At 56.7% G+C, this 17915-nt stretch overlaps 1 protein-coding gene across 1 annotated transcript; it reads left to right on the top strand.

The window, feature by feature from the left end:
* Nucleotides 1-2369: 2369 nt before the first annotated feature.
* SPRYD3 (SPRY domain containing 3) lies at nucleotides 2370-17823 on the top strand. Its single transcript, XM_041736304.1, has 11 exons — nucleotides 2370-2458; nucleotides 4724-4870; nucleotides 6299-6374; nucleotides 6890-7014; nucleotides 7331-7466; nucleotides 8332-8517; nucleotides 14503-14652; nucleotides 15032-15089; nucleotides 15735-15854; nucleotides 15941-16113; nucleotides 16454-17823. Exons 1-11 carry the CDS (start codon nucleotides 2436-2438, stop codon nucleotides 16586-16588), a joined length of 1329 nt encoding a protein of 442 aa, XP_041592238.1. The 5' UTR covers nucleotides 2370-2435; the 3' UTR covers nucleotides 16589-17823.
* The last annotated feature ends 92 nt before the right edge of the window (nucleotides 17824-17915 follow it).

Raw genomic sequence — 17915 nt, 5'->3', positions numbered from 1 at the left:
AAATGTAAATCACAAATCTGATAAAGGATTTGAATTCAGAATATATAAAAAACTTTCAAAATGCAATATTAAGTAAGGCAACTCAACTTTTAAAACTGGGCAAATGACTTGCACAGACATGTTCGTTATCTTGATTGTGGACCTATTAGGATTAGTTATGGAGGCCAGCCTCAGGGTCTTCATCTGCAAAAAGGAAGTATAATAATATTCACCAAGGAAGATATATGGATGACAAATATGCACGTGAAGATATTCAATATCATTAGTCATTATGAAAATGCAAATTAAGGGCAGCCTGGTGGCTCAGTGGTTTGGCGCCGCCTTCGGCCCAGGGCGTGATCCTGTAGACCCGGGATGAGTCCTACCTTCGGCTCCCGGCATGGAGCCTGCTTCTCCCTCTGCCTGTGTCTCTGCCTCTTTCTCTGTGTCTTTCATGAATGAATAAATAAATACAATCTTAAAGAGAAAATGAAATGTGTATCCATACAAAGATATGGCATAAATGTTCCTAGCAGCTTTATTTGCAACAGCCAAAGATTGGAAACAACCAAACGTCCATCCATCAACAGGTGAATCATAAACAAATTGCGGCATATCCATACAGTAGCATACTATTCAGCAAAAACAAACAAACAAACAAACAAACAAAAAAAACAGAATAAACTACTGAGACATGACACAACGTGGACGAATCTCAAGATAGTTATGCTGACAAATAAGAGGAGCCAGACACTCCTCCCCCACAGGAGCATATACTCTGTGATTTCGTTTATGTAAAATTTTGGAAAATGCAAGCTAAACTAGTGACAGAAAGCAGATTAGTCGTTTCCTGGGGATGAGACGGTGAGAGGGAGGGATTTCAAAAACAGCAGGAAGACACTTCTGGAGGTAATGATACGGGCACTCTTTCGACTGCGGCGTTTTCCCGGGTGTATACCTAACTCACCAAACTGTACACCTTAAATATGCGGGGCTTATTGCACGTCAGTTATATCCCAATAACGTTGTTTAGTCAAATGGATTTAGATACCAAGCACAGATTGCCAATTAAATCCCGAGAACGCCAACAGATTGAGGATTCACCCAAAGGGCCGGGGCGCTGCATCTGGAACCTGAAGATGAGGAAAGGTTGAGTGGAATCACCAACCATCAGTGACACGTTGGGAACACCTTCTTCTGCCATCTGTCCATTCCATGCCCTAACTAGCTAGCCGGGTTCTGGAAGGAGCCAGGAGAGCCTACGTGGGATGGCTGTGACTCTGGGAGTCGCCCTGGCCTGACTCTGGGAGTTGCTTTTTGGCTGCCTTTGGGAAGAGCTGAGCTGAGGCTTGGGGTGTTCTCATGATTCGGGAAGAGGAGGTCAAAGAGTAGCAACGAAGGACGCGGGAGATGAGTTGGGGGGTTCATGTCACCCAGGGGGTGGATGGGAGCCTAGAGACCACACGGTTCAAGATTCTTGTTTATTTTATTTATTTTTAAACGTTTTATTTATTTATTCGTGAGAGACACAGGGAGGGGGAGAGAGAGAGAGGCAGAGACACAGGAGGAGGGAGAAGCAGGCTCCATGCAGGGAGCCCGACGCGGGACTCGATCCCGGGTCTCCAGGATCATGATCTGGGCTGAAGGCGGCGCTAAGGCGCTGAGCCCCCAGGGCTGCCCTCAAGATTCTTGTTTAGGGGTCGAGCTCAGGCGCTCGGAAGCGAGGCCCTAATGCGGCTTCCGCAGTTTCCCGCGTGCATGTGCTCCCCGCGGCGTCCAGCGCTGCTGCCGTCCGGGCCAGGGTGTGCAGGCGGCCGCTGGCGAGCAGGGCCAGACCGCGCCCCGAGGTGGCTCCAGACAGTGAAGGGCGGTGAGAAAGTACGAGAAGTGCGGAGGGGGCGACCGCGGACGAGAGGCCTGCGGGGCGAGGGTCCTCCCCTAAGGGCCCTGGGGTCGCGGCCGGAGCGTCGGCGCTGAGCGGCGTCCTGGGCCCCGTCCCCCGGGCCGTCCTCCCCGCCTCGGCACGGGGCCGTGTGCAGCGCGGGCAGCACGTGCTCCGCGGGCCTGGGGGGGGGGCGGCCTCGGGGTCCTCGCGGGCGGGGCAGGCCGCCCGGCGGGGCTGGGTGGTCGGGACCTCCCCGGGGCTGCCCTCCAGCGCCGCGCCGCAGCCGCCCGTGACCGCCCAGCGCGCCGTCCCGCCGCCACGTCGCCGCCGCCCACCCTCCGCACCCGGCCTCGCCGGCCCCTGCCCCGCGCTGGCGCCCGGCTCCGCGGGCCGCGCCCGACCCCGCCCGCGGCCTCCGATTGGCTGCTGCGGGTGCCGGTCGCCCTGCGCCGCTGCGGATTGGCCGGCCCGGTGGGGGGGCGGGCCTCGGGGCGCGTAGGAAGGGCGGGGACCCGGATGTGTGTGGTGGCGGCGGCCGAGCAGCTAGTGTGCGGCGCTCAGAGGCCTATGGATGAGGAGGACGCGGCGGCCCCGGTAGGCGGGGATCGGGGGCGGGGTCCCGGAGGCCTCGGGTGTCCCCCGAGCCGGGGGCGGGGGCGCGGGGGGGCCGGGGCGGGGCGTGCGCCGCGGTCGCGGGGCTTCCCGCCTCAGGACCCTCGCCTGCCGGGCGCCGGGCCCGGGACGCCGCGCGGACGCCCTGACGAGCCGGACGCCGGCCCCGGGTCTCGGTGTCCCCGGGGCCTGAGGCGGGAGGCGGGGCGCGGGGCGGCTCCGGGCGGCCGGACGCGGCTGTGGGGCGCCGCTGGCGGCCCCCGGAGCCCACCCCTCCGGGCCGCGTGGTGGCGGCTGACGGGCGCTGTGGGGCGCGGCACCGGCAGCCCAGGGCTTGGGCGACAGGAAGAGGACGCCCGTTTTCCTCACTTTTGGCTTCCGGGAAAAATCTGTTCATTCATTCATTCACTCACTCACTGATTCGTTCCTCCCGTTTTCCTCACTTTTGGCTTCCGGGAAAAATCCATTCATTCATTCATTCATTCAGTCACTCACTCATTCGTTCCTCCCGTTTTCCTCACTTTCGGCTTCCAGGAAAAATCCGTTCATTCATTCACTCACTCACTCACTCACTCATTCATTCCTCCCGTTTTCCTCACTTTCGGCTTCCAGGAAAAATCCATTCATTCATTCATTCACTCACTCACTCACTCACTCATTCGTTCCTCCCGTTTTCCTCACTTTCGGCTTCCAGGAAAAATCCGTTCATTCATTCACTCACTCACTCACTCACTCACTCATTCATTCCTCCCGTTTTCCTCACTTTTGGCTTCCAGGAAAATTTCATTCATTCATTCACTCACTCACTCACTCACTCATTCACTCACTCATTCATTCGTACCTCCCATTTTTGCTCACTTTTGGCTTCCAGGAAAAAAAAAATCATTCATTCAGGGAACCCTGGGTGGCGCAGCGGTTTGGTGCCTGCCTTTGGCCCAGGGCACAATCCTGGAGACCCGGGATCGAATCCCACGTCGGGCTCCCGGTGCATGGAGCCTGCTTCTCCCTCTGCCTATGTCTCTGACTCTCTCTCTCTCTCTGTGTGTGACTATCATAAATAAATAAAAATTAAAAAAAAAATAAAAAAAATCATTTATTCATTCATTCATAAAATCCATCCATCCATGCATCCATGCATCCATCAGCTTCACCGGTGGCTTCAACTCCCCTGGTCCTCTTCCACCGCCCTCCTCTCTGCCTTCACTGCTCCCATCCCCGTGGATGCTGTGGCTTCATGGTTGCCTGCCGAATTGGTTGCCCCTTGGGGTCTTGCTTCTCTTATGATCAGTTCGGAGCCAGCCGCCTGAATGACCTGAACGACCTGATGAACCTTGAAATTCTTTTATTTTTATTTATTTTAATTTTTTATTTTTTGAACCTTGAAATCCTATCATTTCCTTGCTTAAAGCCCTCCGGAGGTTGCCCAGCCCACTTGGGATAAGATCCAGATTCCTTAGCGTGGCCCATGGGGCCTCCTAGAGCCTCCTGCTGGCCCCCGCCTTCTTCCCGTCCTCTTCTTGGATATTCCCTACGGACTAGCCACCTTGGCCTGTCTGTTCCTCTGCCATGCCTGCCCCCTTCCACCCCAGGACCCAACTGCCGGCCGTCCCCTCTGCCTGAAATACTGTTTCTTGGGCCTCTTCTCATCTCAACTCAGATGTCAGCTTAGAGAGGTTTCCTCGGTCCCCTGTATCCAAAGTCGTTTTTAGAGTTTGACTCATTATTCTGCGTGTCACCACGCGGCTGTGTCCTCCAGTGTCCGGCGCTGTTGGGTCCACATCTTACCTGTCGTGTCTCCCTGACCAGACTGGAAGTGCTGAGCTCGGGTTCCACCCATCTTTTTTTTTTTTTTTTTTAAGATTTTATTTATTTATTCATGAGAGACACAGAGCGAGAGAGAGAGGCAGAGACACAGGCAGAGGGAGAAGCAGGCTCCATGCAGGGAGCCTGATGTGGGACTTGATCCCGGGTCTCCAGGATCAGGCCCAGGGCCGAAGGTGGCGCTAAACCACTGGGCCACCCGGGCTGCCTGGATTCCACCCATCTTGTTCACAGCCATACCCCTTGCACCAGGAACAGGGCACGTAGTAGGAGCTCAGTAAACGTTTGCTGAGTGGAAGAATGAGGATGGGGATCATGGGCTGGCTTCGCATCCATCCGGTGCCCTCTCTGCATTCTGGGTCAAACAGGCTGAGGTGCTTTGCTCGGGGCCCCACTTCCTTCTCAGTCCCCTTCTTTCCGTGACAGGTTTGTTCTCATGAACAAGATGGATGACCTCAACCTGCACTACCGGTTTCTGAACTGGCGCCGGAGGATCCGGGAGATTCGAGAGGTCCGGGCTTTCCGATACCAGGAGAGGTTCAAGCACATTCTTGTAGATGGAGACACTTTGAGGTGAGTTTAGGGGAGTGCTTCCACATTTTCCTTGCTTTGTCAGATCTTATTATTTTGAGGTTTTATTTATTTATTCACGAGAGACACAGAGAGAGGCAGAGACACAGGAGGGACAAGCAGGCTCCATGCAGGGAGCCTGACGTGGGACTCGGTCCCGGGACCCCAGGATCATGCCCTGGGCCGAAGGCAGATGCTAAACCGCTGAGCCACCGGGGATCCCCATTTTTGCCAGGTCTTAGAGATGCAAAGGGCTTTTTCTGAAGCAGAAGACTGTCTGCACTGTACCGGGAGGGCCTTTGACCCTGGAGGCCTTTCTGAGTGGGGCAGTGTGTGCGGCTACACCCCATGCCCCCTTCTGCCTGTTTCTCTGGGTCACTGTGTTCTGGTCTGTGTTGCAAGCACTCACGTCAGAGGTAGGAAGCCGCTGGCGTCTCGAGTTGCCCAAGTGCCTTGTGGGGAAGAGAGGACTCCAGGGGCGTGTGGGGTGTCTGTGTCTCCTCAGCCTGCGTGTCAGGTTGGGTCCGATGGAGAGTGGCTGTGGATTCAGAGGCAGTGGATTTCCTGTTTTGGGAAGGATGGTTCTGTAGTACATCCTGCCCACCACCCTCCAGCCCTGTGCTGTGTGTGTGTGTGTGTGTGTGTGTGTGTGTGTTTTCTCTCTCTTTTTTTTTTAGATTTTATTTATTCATGAGAGACACACACACACACACACACACACACAGAGAGAGAGAGAGAGGCAGAGACACAGGCAGAGGAAGAAGCAGGCTCCATGACAGGAGCCCGATGTGGGACTCGATCCTGGGACTCCAGGATCACACCCTGGGCCTAAGGCAGCGCTAAACCTCTGAGCCACCCAGGGATCCCCTGTTTTCTCTTTCTTTTCTGGCTTGACCCCTTCCCTGACTCCTCTTGAGCCTGATTCTCTCTCAAAGTTGTCCCTGAACCGGGGAAGAATAGTGCTTTTTAGCCCGGAGACAAGAAAGCTGAGGCCTGGGGATGGAATAACCATCTTCCAGTCTACGAAGGGCTTTGGTACAGAGGATAAAGACTAGCGGCTCTTCAGCTCCACTGAAGACAGAGCCAGAGGGAAAGGGCCGAAGTTGCAGCATGAGGGATTGAGGTTAGACAGGGTTGTGACACCCCCCATTAGGCAACTAAGCGAGGCTCTGCTTAGTTCTCTTCCCCCTGGAAATGAAGGAGCTGGGCTTGTGTTGGTCTGGCGTGGGTTGGACCCTGGCTGGAGGCAGCAGGAGGGGTAGGTGACCTCAAGTATCTTGTTCTGGTGTCTGTGCAGATGTCCTGAAGTGTGACCTGATGGATTCTCCTCTGTGTTGGCCCTTGTGGGGTTGGGGGGGTGGGGATCTGAGGCCCTCCCCCCAACTCCTGGGCTAGGCTGCTAATGGAACTCCGCCCTCATTCCTCCATCAGTTACCATGGAAACTCCGGGGAAGTTGGCTGCTATGTGGCTTCTCGACCTCTGACCAAGGACAGCAATTATTTTGAGGTGATCAAGGCAGTGGGTGGGCAGAGCAGGGGGTGAGCATGTTAAGCTCCAGGGAGCTCTTTTATTAGATTCTTGATCTGATCCTTTTAATTTTCCCTCTGGGCTGTCTTTTTAGCTGAGAAAAGGGCAGAGGATAGCATGGCGTCTCAGATGAGAGATAGGTGCCCTAGTCCTGTCACCCTGGTCCTTCTGCTCTCCTGCCCCTCAGCTAGGTAGTAGCTTTGACCCGTATCTCAGGCTCTGACCCATGTCCTTTCCCACCTGCTAACCCAAGCCCAGCCTCTGCGCCATGTCCTATCTTTTCCCATGATTTGGAAATGATTTTCTGAGTAATCATGATAAAGTAGGGCCCTAGTCTCCCCAGTTCAGAGTGCCCTGTCTTTTCTCCAATCCGCATGTCTTTCGTCTCTTTGAGCCTCTTTGAGTCTTTGATGTCTGCTCCCCTTCCCCAGCACCCCCAGCAATTCATCGCATTTCTGGTACCTGCTAACTGTGCCCTGCTCTCCTTCCTCCAGGTGTCGATTGTGGACAGCGGGGTCCGGGGCACCATTGCTGTGGGGCTGGTCCCTCAGTACTACAGCTTGGATCACCAGCCTGGCTGGTTGCCTGACTCCGTAGCCTACCATGCTGATGATGGCAAGTGAGTTGCCTCTTGTGGAACCTGACCCCTTTCCTATGGATTCGGGAACCTTAGATACCAAGTACTGCCCTGGATTGCTTCTGCCATTCCGTCACCTATCTTGGCATGTTTTCATGGACTTTTCTGATCAGGATGGGAAGGTGGCCTAATAGCTAGGCTTGGAGGTTCTCGGACTTAGAGGGGCGGGTGGAGCTCACGTGTGGACACAAGTAGATGCAGAGTGACTGGGAGCAGCAAGGTAGGCCCCAGGGCTTTGTGCCGTGGAGAAGTTGGGAGGCCAGGCTTAGGTCCTGTGTCTGTGTTGCTCTGTCCACAGGCTGTACAACGGCCGAGCCAAAGGCCGCCAGTTTGGGTCAAAGTGCAACTCTGGGGACCGGATTGGTTGTGGCATTGAGCCTGTGTCCTTTGATGTGCAGACTGCTCAGATCTTCTTCACCAAAAATGGGAAGCGGGTGAGTGGGACATTCTGGGTGGGATTTGAGGGGCTTGAAGCCATCCGAAGAGTTGTGGGTGTGCAAATGATCTACTGGCTGGGGCTTGCCCAGGGACCCCGAGGCTGAATTTCCATCTCCTTCAGGCCATCTTGAGCTTCTCCTGAAGTCTGCATATAGGAGAAGACACCGCCCCTGCCCAGGGATGCCGGGACATTAGTCTGGAGGATAGATGCAGAGGGGTAGGTTTGTGCAGTGGAGGGTGAGCAGAGATTGTTGGGGAAAGGATCAGGTGATTTAGGGGAAGGTTTTGAGCAGAAAGAGAGGGAGAAGTTACAGCCTGGATGCATAAGCTAGAGGTCCTCTTCGGAGCTTTTGACTGGAAGATGTGAGGATATGCCCCTCTGTGCGTTCTTTTGTTTCACTTGTTCTTTCCTTCCTGCTTCAGAAAGAGGCTAGTAGTGGTGAAGAGATGGGTAAGAGCAAGTAGGAGAGAGAGAGAGAGAGAGCCCCCTAGCTCTTTACTTCTCCTACCCAGCTCCCTCTCCCACCCTGGGAGGATCGCTGTCCCAGGCCTTGGCCACGAGGTTGTCCCTCCATAGGATCCATGCCTCCTCACTTACCTGCTCCAGAACACACTCACATGTACCGAAACCATTTGGCAGCAAGTCAAGAGACTTGCATTTGCCATCTAGCTCTGTGGATACCTTGCTTGGCCAGGAGTCCTTAGCAACTTTTCCAACTTTTCTGTACTTTTGTTTTTCTGTCTGCGTGTGTGATAATTATTTGTTGCATCATCTCGAAAGTACCCTGGAGAGAATCAGGTGAGCTATGGAAAAGGGAGCCTGGCGGCAGCTCTCTCCTTCCCTTCCTCCCTCCACTCCAGGTGGGCTCCACCATCATGCCCATGTCCCCAGATGGACTGTTCCCAGCGGTGGGCATGCACTCTCTGGGTGAGGAGGTGCGGCTGCACCTCAATGCTGAGCTGGGCCGCGAGGATGACAGCGTCATGATGGTGGACAGTTACGAGGACGAGTGGGGCCGGCTGCATGATGTCAGAGTCTGCGGAACTGTAAGTGAGAAGCATGGGATGCGGTGGTCACTGCCAGGGAGGGCTGGGCCGCACTCCCCGGGCCATATAAGCGTGTCTGAATTGCTTAGAATGGGGAGCAAGGTGGTGTTTCTTGCAGGGTCTTGGGAAATGGGCATCAGGGGCCTTGACATGATTCTTAGAATCCAGATCTGTGTTCTCCTTAGTGCTGGTTGTCTGCTTCCCTTCCCTGTCCCTGAGAGCTCAGGTGAGTTGCTTTGCTCTCAGAACAGCAGTAAGTTCTCTTTTGCCTTCTTTGCTTCCTTCTGCATCGGGTACCCTCTGCTGCCCTCTGCACACGTGCCTTTGGAGCTGTCCATTCACTGTGCTGTGGGGCATGTTCTGTTCCAGCCACCAAGTGAGATCCGTTTGGAGTCAGTGTGAATGTCAGTGTCTTCTGTCTCCCCCTACGTTTTAATAGACGAGAATAAAGGCAGAGGAAGATTCCATGAGAATCCTTGACTCTCCAAAGTTTGCTTTTTTATACATCTTCCCATCGTACCTGCTTTGGTCTCTCCCTGGATTTGAAACTTTCTTGGGGGAGCAAACGGACCTCGGGAGAGGGAAATTCTTCACATCTACCCTCTATGCCTCGTCCTGGGTTGGGTGTGAGTGGATGCTGAGTCAGGGTGCTGGCCCTGACCTCTGGTGGGCTGCTCGGACCTCCCACTTGGAATTGTCCCTGTGCTGCCCTCCTGCTCCGGCTCAACCTTTTTCTCCACCCTCTGGCCTTCTCACCCCAACCCAGGCTGTTTTCAACTCAGTCTTTGATAGCAAAACAGAAACAGTGGGGGGTGGGAGTAGATTATGAGCCAGGCTCCCCCCATTCTGGAGTTTGAGGTGAGTCAGACTTAGGGAAGATGGACCATGTGCCCTCCTGCTGCTTCTGACACTCTGCACCCCCTCTGGCACTGGAGTCTGAGGACGGGATGGCTGTAAGCCGGGGGCTTCATATGCCCACTCCCTGACCCTCATCTCTCTCCTTTCTTTTCCCCCTTTCACCATCATTTGACAACATCTACAGAGTTGAATTTGGGACTGAGCCAGGGCGGTGTTCCAGCTCTCATCCCTGACCTCTCCTCAAGAGTGTTTTCCTGGCATCCTTTCCCTGCCTGGACCTGTCCCCACTCTGCCCCCAGCTCCTCCCAGGCAATCTTTTCTAATTGATGTAGGATCCTGTAGACGTTTAAAAATAGCTTTCCTTCCTCTCTACCCTCCCCCAATGCCCTTAGGTCACACATTGGAGAATTTTTTTCTTTCTTAGACATAAGCTGCGACGTTTGGCTCTTCTCTTAGACCCTCACCCCAGCTTGGGACAGTTGGCAGGGTGGGCACACTGTTCCCTGAGCGCCTGGTCCTCTGGGGAAGAGACTGGGCATGAGCCTCTTGAGACTTGTATGCCTGTTGTCTCCTCTTGCCAACTACCCCATCTTCCAAATGAGAGTGACTTACCCAGTTTCCTCCATCCCCACTTGTCTCTTGCCCTGCGCCCTCTTGTCCCTTCTGACCATCCACTGTGTTTCTGATCCAGCCACCAGAGTTGTGTTTCCTGGAGGAGCCTGGGAGAGGTCATTTGGGCCATGCGTGTGCCTCTCCCATTTCTAAAGATGTCTAGCTCAGCTGTTTCTTCTCTTTGCTCTTCCTGTTTTCCTGTCCGCTCTGTGGGGAGCATTTCCCTGGGGCCTCAGACCTCTGTTGTTGGTTGGAGCCTGTTTCTACTGTCTTGGGTGACGTTTCCAGTAGAATGTCCTTCAGAACATTAATGGTTTGGGAGAAACTCTGATGTCATCTAGTCCAGGTCTTCCCAGGATGGAGCTGGAGACCATTACTTGACGTGCAAGATGTTTAGCATCCCTGGCGCCCAGACCCAGGATGACTTAGAGCAACCTCTCATAGTCACTGTGACAGCCCTTTTGTTCCCAGATCTCTTCTGGTGCAGCCGATGAAAAAACAGCCCCAAACAGAAGTGAAAAGACTTGTTCAAACGTCAAACAGTGAATTAGCAGCAAAACCAAGCCTGGATATTCATTCTTTGATCCTTTGCCCCTGCCCTGTCCACTCACTACCAGATACATGCTATGTCCTTCTTCCCAGCTCCCCTTCTGTAGCCTGTCATCTCTCCTCCTGGCCCTTATAAGATGGATCTGGAGTTCCCAGGATTAAGTTCCTACTTTCCCTGTGAGTCTCCTGACCGGTTCCCTTAGCCACAGCCCTTCTAGGTGAGTTTATTGGGCTGCCATGGGACCCTTTGCCTCCCGGGCCTCTCTCTCAGTTTGGAATCTCAGTTATCTTCTCCCTTCCTTTCTCACTGGTTCTTCCCACAAAGAAGAGCAAGTTCCTGACCCCCATTTTTTTGGTTCTGACATTAAATTATGAACAATTTCTTATGTACAGAAAAGTTGAAGAAATGATACAGTGAGCATCCATCATCTACCCACTACCTAGCTTCAATTGTTTTTATACAGACAGACCTGGCTCTTTCTTGAATGGAAGTCTTGCCCCTATGTCCTATGGCCTCAGTTTCCCCTCCTAGAGTCCCCCCACCTTTGCAGAGCTATGAGGGTGTTGAAGAATTGCTGCTGTGTTTGCTTAGGGATGGGGGTGTTGCTCCTCACCTCATCCCTGCCCCCAGGCCTTGCAAAGTGAGGTTGTGTGTGGAGGGTGGGGGGCAGGAGGTAAAGCTGGGGGATTAAACTCATTCTGTCTTTGTTTCATGCACATAGCTCCTCTGACAACTCCTTAGTGACGGGGCAACAGCTTTGGTACACAAAGAGGGGTGATTGAGGCCCCACCCTCCAGGGGTCCTCCCGGACCCAACCCAGGAGGAGACCGTGTTGGGGCCTGAGCTGGCTGGTGGGGAGCACGTTCTGGGTTCCTGCTTCAGCTGCTTCTAGGCCTCAGGGCACTGAGCCTTGCTCCTGTCAAGAGGGATTAGGGTCTCTGCTGGCAAGAGGAGGAGGGCGGGTACCAGCGGGAGAGAGGAGGCTGGGGTGGTGCTGTGGGTACCAGGTGGGGATTGGAGTGCAGGAGGCTCTTTGCACTTGCCTCTGCAGCCTCAGCTCTGTGCCCTCCAGTCCACCTGTCTGGCCTTCCAAGGCTTTGTGGGTGTGGGGAGGGAGGCGCAGGAGTCGGGGGGCTTGAGAGCCCCAAGGAAAGGGCGCCCCTCCCCCCACCAAACGTGTAGGGGACCCATCTGCTGGGCATTGTTGGCTGGGCATTGTTTGCGGAGAAGCACTAAGAGGGGACTGCTGCTCTGCTGGGAGGGGATAGAGTAATCTGGGGCGTGCTCCTCTCTTAGGGGGAAAGGTGACGGTTCTGGGAGCCTCAGAGGCCATTGTAGTTGGAGGTAAGGGCTGAGATGGAGGGCTGTTTCCTTCTGCAATTGGCACGTCTGGTCTTTTGTAGCTTTGGGGTGACTGTTAAGCGTTTAAGCATTGGCGAGCTGGTGTGTTCCGGTCTAGACCCCACTTCCTGATTAGGGAAAGGCAGACACGTAATGACCCCCGGCACTTGCCGTACTTCATTTAGTCTGTTTGGAAATGCGGGTGGTAGTTACCCTCTTTTACTGGTGAAGAAACTGAGGCCTAAAGCAGCCAGTCACTTCCTCAAAGGGGCTCGTAAGTCACAGGAGTTACTGTGTGATTGTCTTTCCAACTGAGGCTTCTGAGGTGCAGATTGAGGGACCAGCGTGGAGATTGCGGAGGCCCGATCGGGCTGACCTCTGTCCGCTCTCGTCCGCTCTCGGTTGCCAACAGCCCTGTCTGAGGAGGGAGGAGTGAACTGGAGCCAGGCTGTCGGGGAGACCACAGTGCCCACCTGCCCCTGGAAGTGCTGAGAAAGCTCTGGATGACTCCTCTGAGGACTCGGGGGACATCACTGGGCAGGAGGGGAGAGCAGCTGAGGGAGGAGCAGAATTCGGGCAGCTTCTGCCCTGAGGGGTGGGTGTCCCTCTCGTTCGGAGGGCAGCATTTGCAGGGACCTGGCCTCCCAGCTGGCAGCTGTCTGTCCATCTGTCCATCCGTCTGCCTGTCTGAGCGCTGTGCCGGCTGGGGAGTGGGTTTCAGAGTCCCACCGTCGTCTGCTTCATCCTCCTGACCTTTTAGCTGGAGGAAGCGTCCCCACCCTGTCCACAGACAAGACTGCAGCGGCGGCCCTCCTCAGGGCTGAGGCCGAGGGGATGGTTGGGCGGGTTTTTCCCAAGGATCAGGAGCTGGAGCGGCTGGCTCTTGGCTCTGGGAGTGGAGAACACTGTGTTTCCTACACCGAGGCCAGTTGGATGGAGTGGGTCAAGGGCAGCTGTGGGGTCCCCCACCCAGTTCTGCAATGCTGGCCGGAGAGGGTGGGCTGGGGGCTGCTCTCTCTGGGTGGAGTGTAAGCCAGTGAATGTGCACCAGGCGCCACTCCTCCTGCTTGTGGGGAGACTCAGAGGAGGAACCCAGGCTGAGCTGAGAACACAGGGGGCCGTGAGGGGAATTCCAGCCGCACGGGCCTTCATGAGCACCCTGAAAGTCAGAAGATGGCCTGCCAGGGACCCCGTTCTGCAGAAAGAAAGCAGTGTGAGCCAACGGAGGACACCTGGGCTGGGGCGTAAACATGCAAGGGCCAGCATAACCCGAAACAGAGAGGGTCATGGCTGGAGGAAATTGAAAAAGAGCCTGAGTGTGGATGTAGGAGGTTGCCCACGCAGCTCTGGCTTTTCCCCTGGTTGTCGTCCCCCCCCCCCCCCCCAGCCCCGTTCCCACCTCCAGGTCTCTTTTGGAGAGGAGAGGAGGATGGACCTGGGGTGGTGGGGCTCCGGGGAGCCAAGGCTGAGCACGGACCCAGTCCTTCTGGTTCCTCTCTGAAGAAAGCGGTGAGGATGGAGGCCCTGCGTCTGCCGGAGACACACACAGGCTTCCACGCTGGTGCAGGCGAACGTAATTCCTTTCCTGTTCAGGCAGGAGTTCTTTGGTGGTGAGGCCAGGGTCAGAGGCTTGCCAGGGATAAGTGGAGGAGGTCCCCAGGCAGTGTTGTCTTCGGGGCTGGAGGGGCTGGAGGGGCTGGAGGAGCTGGAGGGTAGAGTAAAGTCTTGAGGGGCAGTTTGGCTAATTAAAAAGGGATTAAGGACTCCCAGGTGATGCTAGGGTGGGGCAAGAGGGGATGGGGTTGAGTCAGAACCCCACCGTTACCATGACAACTGATAAATAAATCCTCCCAGCTTGGGGGTTGCCGCCCCATCATGCCCAGGCAGGACCATTGTGGAACCGAAGAGCCCCAAGAGTCCATCAGTCGCCTCCCCTCTGCCCCCGCCCCCCCACTCCCCTGTGCTATGAGAGAGCTGCGGGGGGCTATGAACAGGAAGGCTTGCCTTCGTGTCTTCTCCCGCTGCCGACCATTAGGTAAAGGAGTAGAGCCGGTGGTTCTGGGTTCCCCGCTCCGGCCCAGCTCTGTCCAAAGCCAAGTAGAACAGCCCTGAGGCATTCTGGTAGTCCCATCCAGGCACGTTGGTTTCTGAGCTCTCCTCTGCTCCTCAGACATCTGGAGCTGCCACCTACCCTCTGTGCCCTCCCTGTCCCCATTAGGCCCCTCCAGGGGTCCTCTCTGCGCCCAGGGCCCCCAGGGAGGCCTTGTCCAGCAGGTGCTCAGGGAGGGGGTGCCGGAGCCTAGAGGCCCCCAGCATGGCCACTGGCGCCTGGCCGCCTGGTTGCTGCGCCGCTGCCCACTTCTCTCCCGAGGCAAGGAGAGCGTCTTCGGCTCAGGTGGCAGGTGGCTGCGAGGCCCGGCCCTCCTGCCCCTGCCGCCACCTTTGCTACCCACACTGCACCCCATTCTCCCATGCCTGCCTAGGACATTGGGGCCCACGATGCGCCTCTAGGATCCTTTCCCTTTTGGCGAGAGGTTTTGTTGGACCCAGGAAGCTGCTCTTGAGTGCCTTGGGACCAGGTTTCTGGGGCAGGTGTCATTCTGCCCTCGGCTCTCCCCCTGCAGCTGCTGGAGTACTTAGGCAAAGGCAAGAGCATCGTTGACGTGGGGCTGGCCCAGGCGCGGCACCCGCTGAGCACCCGTAGCCACTACTTTGAGGTGGAGATCGTGGACCCTGGAGAGAAGTGCTACATCGCATTGGGGCTGGCCCGGAAGGTGGGCACTTGTAGAGCTGCGCTGCTCCGGGGCTGGCGGGATGGGGTCCAGAAGCTCTTGGGAAAGTTGGGGGGAGGTGGGCAGGCTGTGGAGGGAGGGTCTTAACCTGGGACAGAGCCCCCTTCCCCCATGACCTAGGACCCAATGGAAGGTCGGCCTGAAGGTGGGATGGGGCGGCCTGCAGCCCTGGCTGGGAAAGCCAAGCGCCCTCGTCCCCCTCCCCGCTTCCCTGGCTTCTCTAGTGCCCGAGAGGCGTGGGAGGCCACCGGGTTGTGAAGAGCCATCTGTCTGAAAAGATTGAAGGTTCACACGCCCTCTGTCCTGTCCTCTTTCTGCACATGGTACCTACCATAGGTTTTCTTTTTCCTTCTTGGTGCAGGACTATCCCAAGAACAGACACCCTGGCTGGAGCAGAGGCTCTGTGGCTTATCATGCAGGTGAGTGGGGGCTGCCCTAGAGCTGCGCGGTATGTGGAGGCATAGAGACACGCCTGTTCCTGACACCCCCCCCACCCCTCCCGCCGATGGTCTCCCCTCCAGCCTCTGGCAGGGGAGATTTTCTCCGGCTGCTGTCTCCTCTCCCTTTCCCAGGCTGGTAGTGCTTTCTCCTGATTTTCCTCGTAGCCTGAAAAGCCAGGGGAGCCGAACAGGGGCGGGGGATCTGGGCCCAAAATGGACATTCCAGGCCTCTGAGTTGGCTCCCTCTGCGCCTTCTTGTAGATCCTGCCTTTTTTTTTTTTTTTGGATCGGCTTGATTTCCTTTAGGGCTCTCTTTAGAAAGCAGTTGCCCTGAGCTCCTGGTGCCACCCCATCCCTTCCTCAGCCCTCTCCCTGTCCCTCCAGCTCCCTGAGGGAGTCTGTCCCTCAGCCCCTTGAACAGAGTGTCTCTTTTTTTAATCTGGGGCCTCTTCCTATTTCTGTTGCCATTTTTGTTTCACCCTGACACCCCTCCACCCCTGGGGGGTGGGCAGAGAGGGAGGCAGGCCGGCATTCTGCTTGAAGCAGGGGCCTCTCTGTGTGCGGGGGCAGAGTGTCAGCCCCTCCTTCGGGTGCGGGTCTCCTCTTCTCCCCTTTCTTCAACAGATGACGGGAAGATCTTCCATGGCAGTGGCGTGGGGGACCCCTTCGGGCCACGCTGTTACAAAGGGGACATCATGGGCTGTGGCATCATGTTCCCCCGGGACTACATTCTGGACAGTGAGGGTGAGTGGGTTGAGGGTGGCCGGCCAGGCGTGTCGGGCCGACGGTGGGGGCAGCACCACAGGGGCTCACGTTTCCCGGCCTCCTAGGTGACAGTGATGACAGCTGTGACACAGTGATCCTGTCCCCCACTGCCCGCGCCGTCCGGAACGTCCGCAATGTCATGTACCTGCACCAGGAGGGAGAAGAGGAAGAGGAGGAAGAGGAAGAGGAAGAAGATGGGGAAGAGATTGAGCAAGAGCATGAGGGCAAGAAGGTGGTGGTGAGTGGGGCGGGTGTGGGATGGGGGTTGGACTAGGGTTCCTGGGTCTGGGGGGCCTGCCCCGCGGGGGATAGGATGGGACACAGAGCGCGGGACCCAGAGTGCGCGGAAGAGGGGAGCCCTGGCAGGGGCTGCTGTTCTGAGGAGCTACGCGCCCCTGGGCCGCGGTGGGACCTGGTTTCCAGACGCCCTCTAGTGGCCGCTTCCCGCATCACGCTGAGGCTCCCCTTAGGAGGGCTTGGGAGGGGGGGGTGCCCTGGGTCCTGCCTGTGTGACTGTGGCATCAGCAGAGGAGGCCAGAGCCAGCCTGCTCCACTCCTCGCCTTGCCTCCACCCCCAGGTTTTCTTCACTCGGAACGGCAAGATCATCGGGAAGAAGGATGCTGTTGTACCTTCTGGGGGCTTCTTCCCCACCATCGGGATGCTGAGCTGTGGGGAGAAAGTCAAAGTGGATCTGCATCCCCTAAGTGGCTAGGGGCTTCTCCCCTAGACCTGCCCTGCCTCCTTTCCCTCGCCCTTTGCAGAACCAGGTGCCCAGTTCCTGCCTCCCCCCAGGTTTGCTTACCCAGCAGGCCCCAGGGAGTGCGTAGCCCCTCTGCCTCTCCCGGACAGGTCCCCGCCACGCCCCTCTGTGCCCATGTTCCTGATCTGTGCCATCCTGACCATCAGTCAGTCCTGGGCCTAAATCCCTGGTTGGAAAGGAACAGGCCCAAAGGATGGTGTTGCTATACTGGTGGGTCCCCCTGGCTTTGGCTGGTGGACTCCCGCACCCGCTTTTCCCCACGGGCTGTGCAAGTGGAGAGGAGTGGGCCCCGTCTCAGCTGCTATTTGGGCATGAGGCTTTGCAGAGGGTGGAGTAGAGACTGCCCACTCCCCTATTTATCACAGTATTTCTCTTTGCATCTTCTCTTTTTTGTTCCTTGTCCTCATCGTGTGGACCAGTTGCTGCTGTCGTCCCCCCTGGCTGGGCTAGGGGGGCTCTCTCGGGCCTTCCCTCTCTTTCCACTGACTGCTGTCCCAGGAATGCTCCTCCAGGGTCTCCGCTCCTTCCCCTGACAGCCCGCTTGCTCCCTCGCCGCCTGCTCAGGTGCCGTAGAGTCCCACAGAGAATCTGGGTCTCCGGCTCCCCGCAGCCGTACACACCTAGGTAGGTGTCCGTGGTGTGTTTAATGGAGTGAGAGGGGCTGCTCGGTGTGGGGGCTGGGCCTTGGCTCCCGTTCCCTCCTGGCCATCCTTGGGCTACCCATGGTGCCCCGTCTTTGGTTCCCTGGGCTGTAGGCAGAGTCCAGAGCAGTCTCCCCTGCCGTGGTGAGGCCGAGCCCCCAGAGCCGTGGTCGTGAGCCCAGAGGGCAGTGTGGCCCCTCTCCCCCGTTCCCCGCCCCACCCAGGCCCCAGCTTGCTGCCTGTGCCAGTTGCCTGTTTTGCCTCAGTGTTTGATTCTAGCACTTACATGTGTCCTCCCCGGCCAAGCCCTCCTGTCTCCTGCCTCCTGACCCCGACTCCCTTCCCATACAGTGACTTCTCCTGGGAGGAAGAGGGGGCGGGAGCTGTTAGCCTTGGTTTGCACAGAGTGGGTGGGCCTTGGGGAAAGGGGGTGAGCTGCTGTGTGGCTGGGGTCCCCCCTTCGGCCCTCCGCTACGATGTATGAAATGTATGTACAGCCCAGAGATGTTTATACAGCCAATAAAGACGGAGTTTCTGTATTTATCAGTACAGTCTGGACAGGGGCGTCCTTTCCAGTCTATAGGGCAGGGGCAGGGCTAGAGGTGGGTGCAGCTGAGGCAGCTTGCTCGCCAGAGACC

The sequence above is a fragment of the Vulpes lagopus genome, chromosome 21 (genome assembly GCF_018345385.1).
Source record: "Vulpes lagopus strain Blue_001 chromosome 21, ASM1834538v1, whole genome shotgun sequence".
NCBI classification, from domain to species: domain Eukaryota; kingdom Metazoa; phylum Chordata; class Mammalia; order Carnivora; family Canidae; genus Vulpes; species Vulpes lagopus.
This window is presented reverse-complemented; position numbering and strand designations above follow the sequence as displayed.

Bases quoted from the DNA above. Each gene is read 5' to 3' on its own strand.
- SPRYD3 (XM_041736304.1), top strand. From the start codon at position 2,436: ATGAGGAGGACGCGGCGGCCCCG. The intron at 7,467-8,331 runs GTGAGTGGGACA...CCTCCACTCCAG, and splicing joins TCACCAAAAATGGGAAGCGG to GTGGGCTCCACCATCATGCC. The intron at 15,090-15,734 runs GTGAGTGGGGGC...TTTCTTCAACAG, and splicing joins CTCTGTGGCTTATCATGCAG to ATGACGGGAAGATCTTCCAT.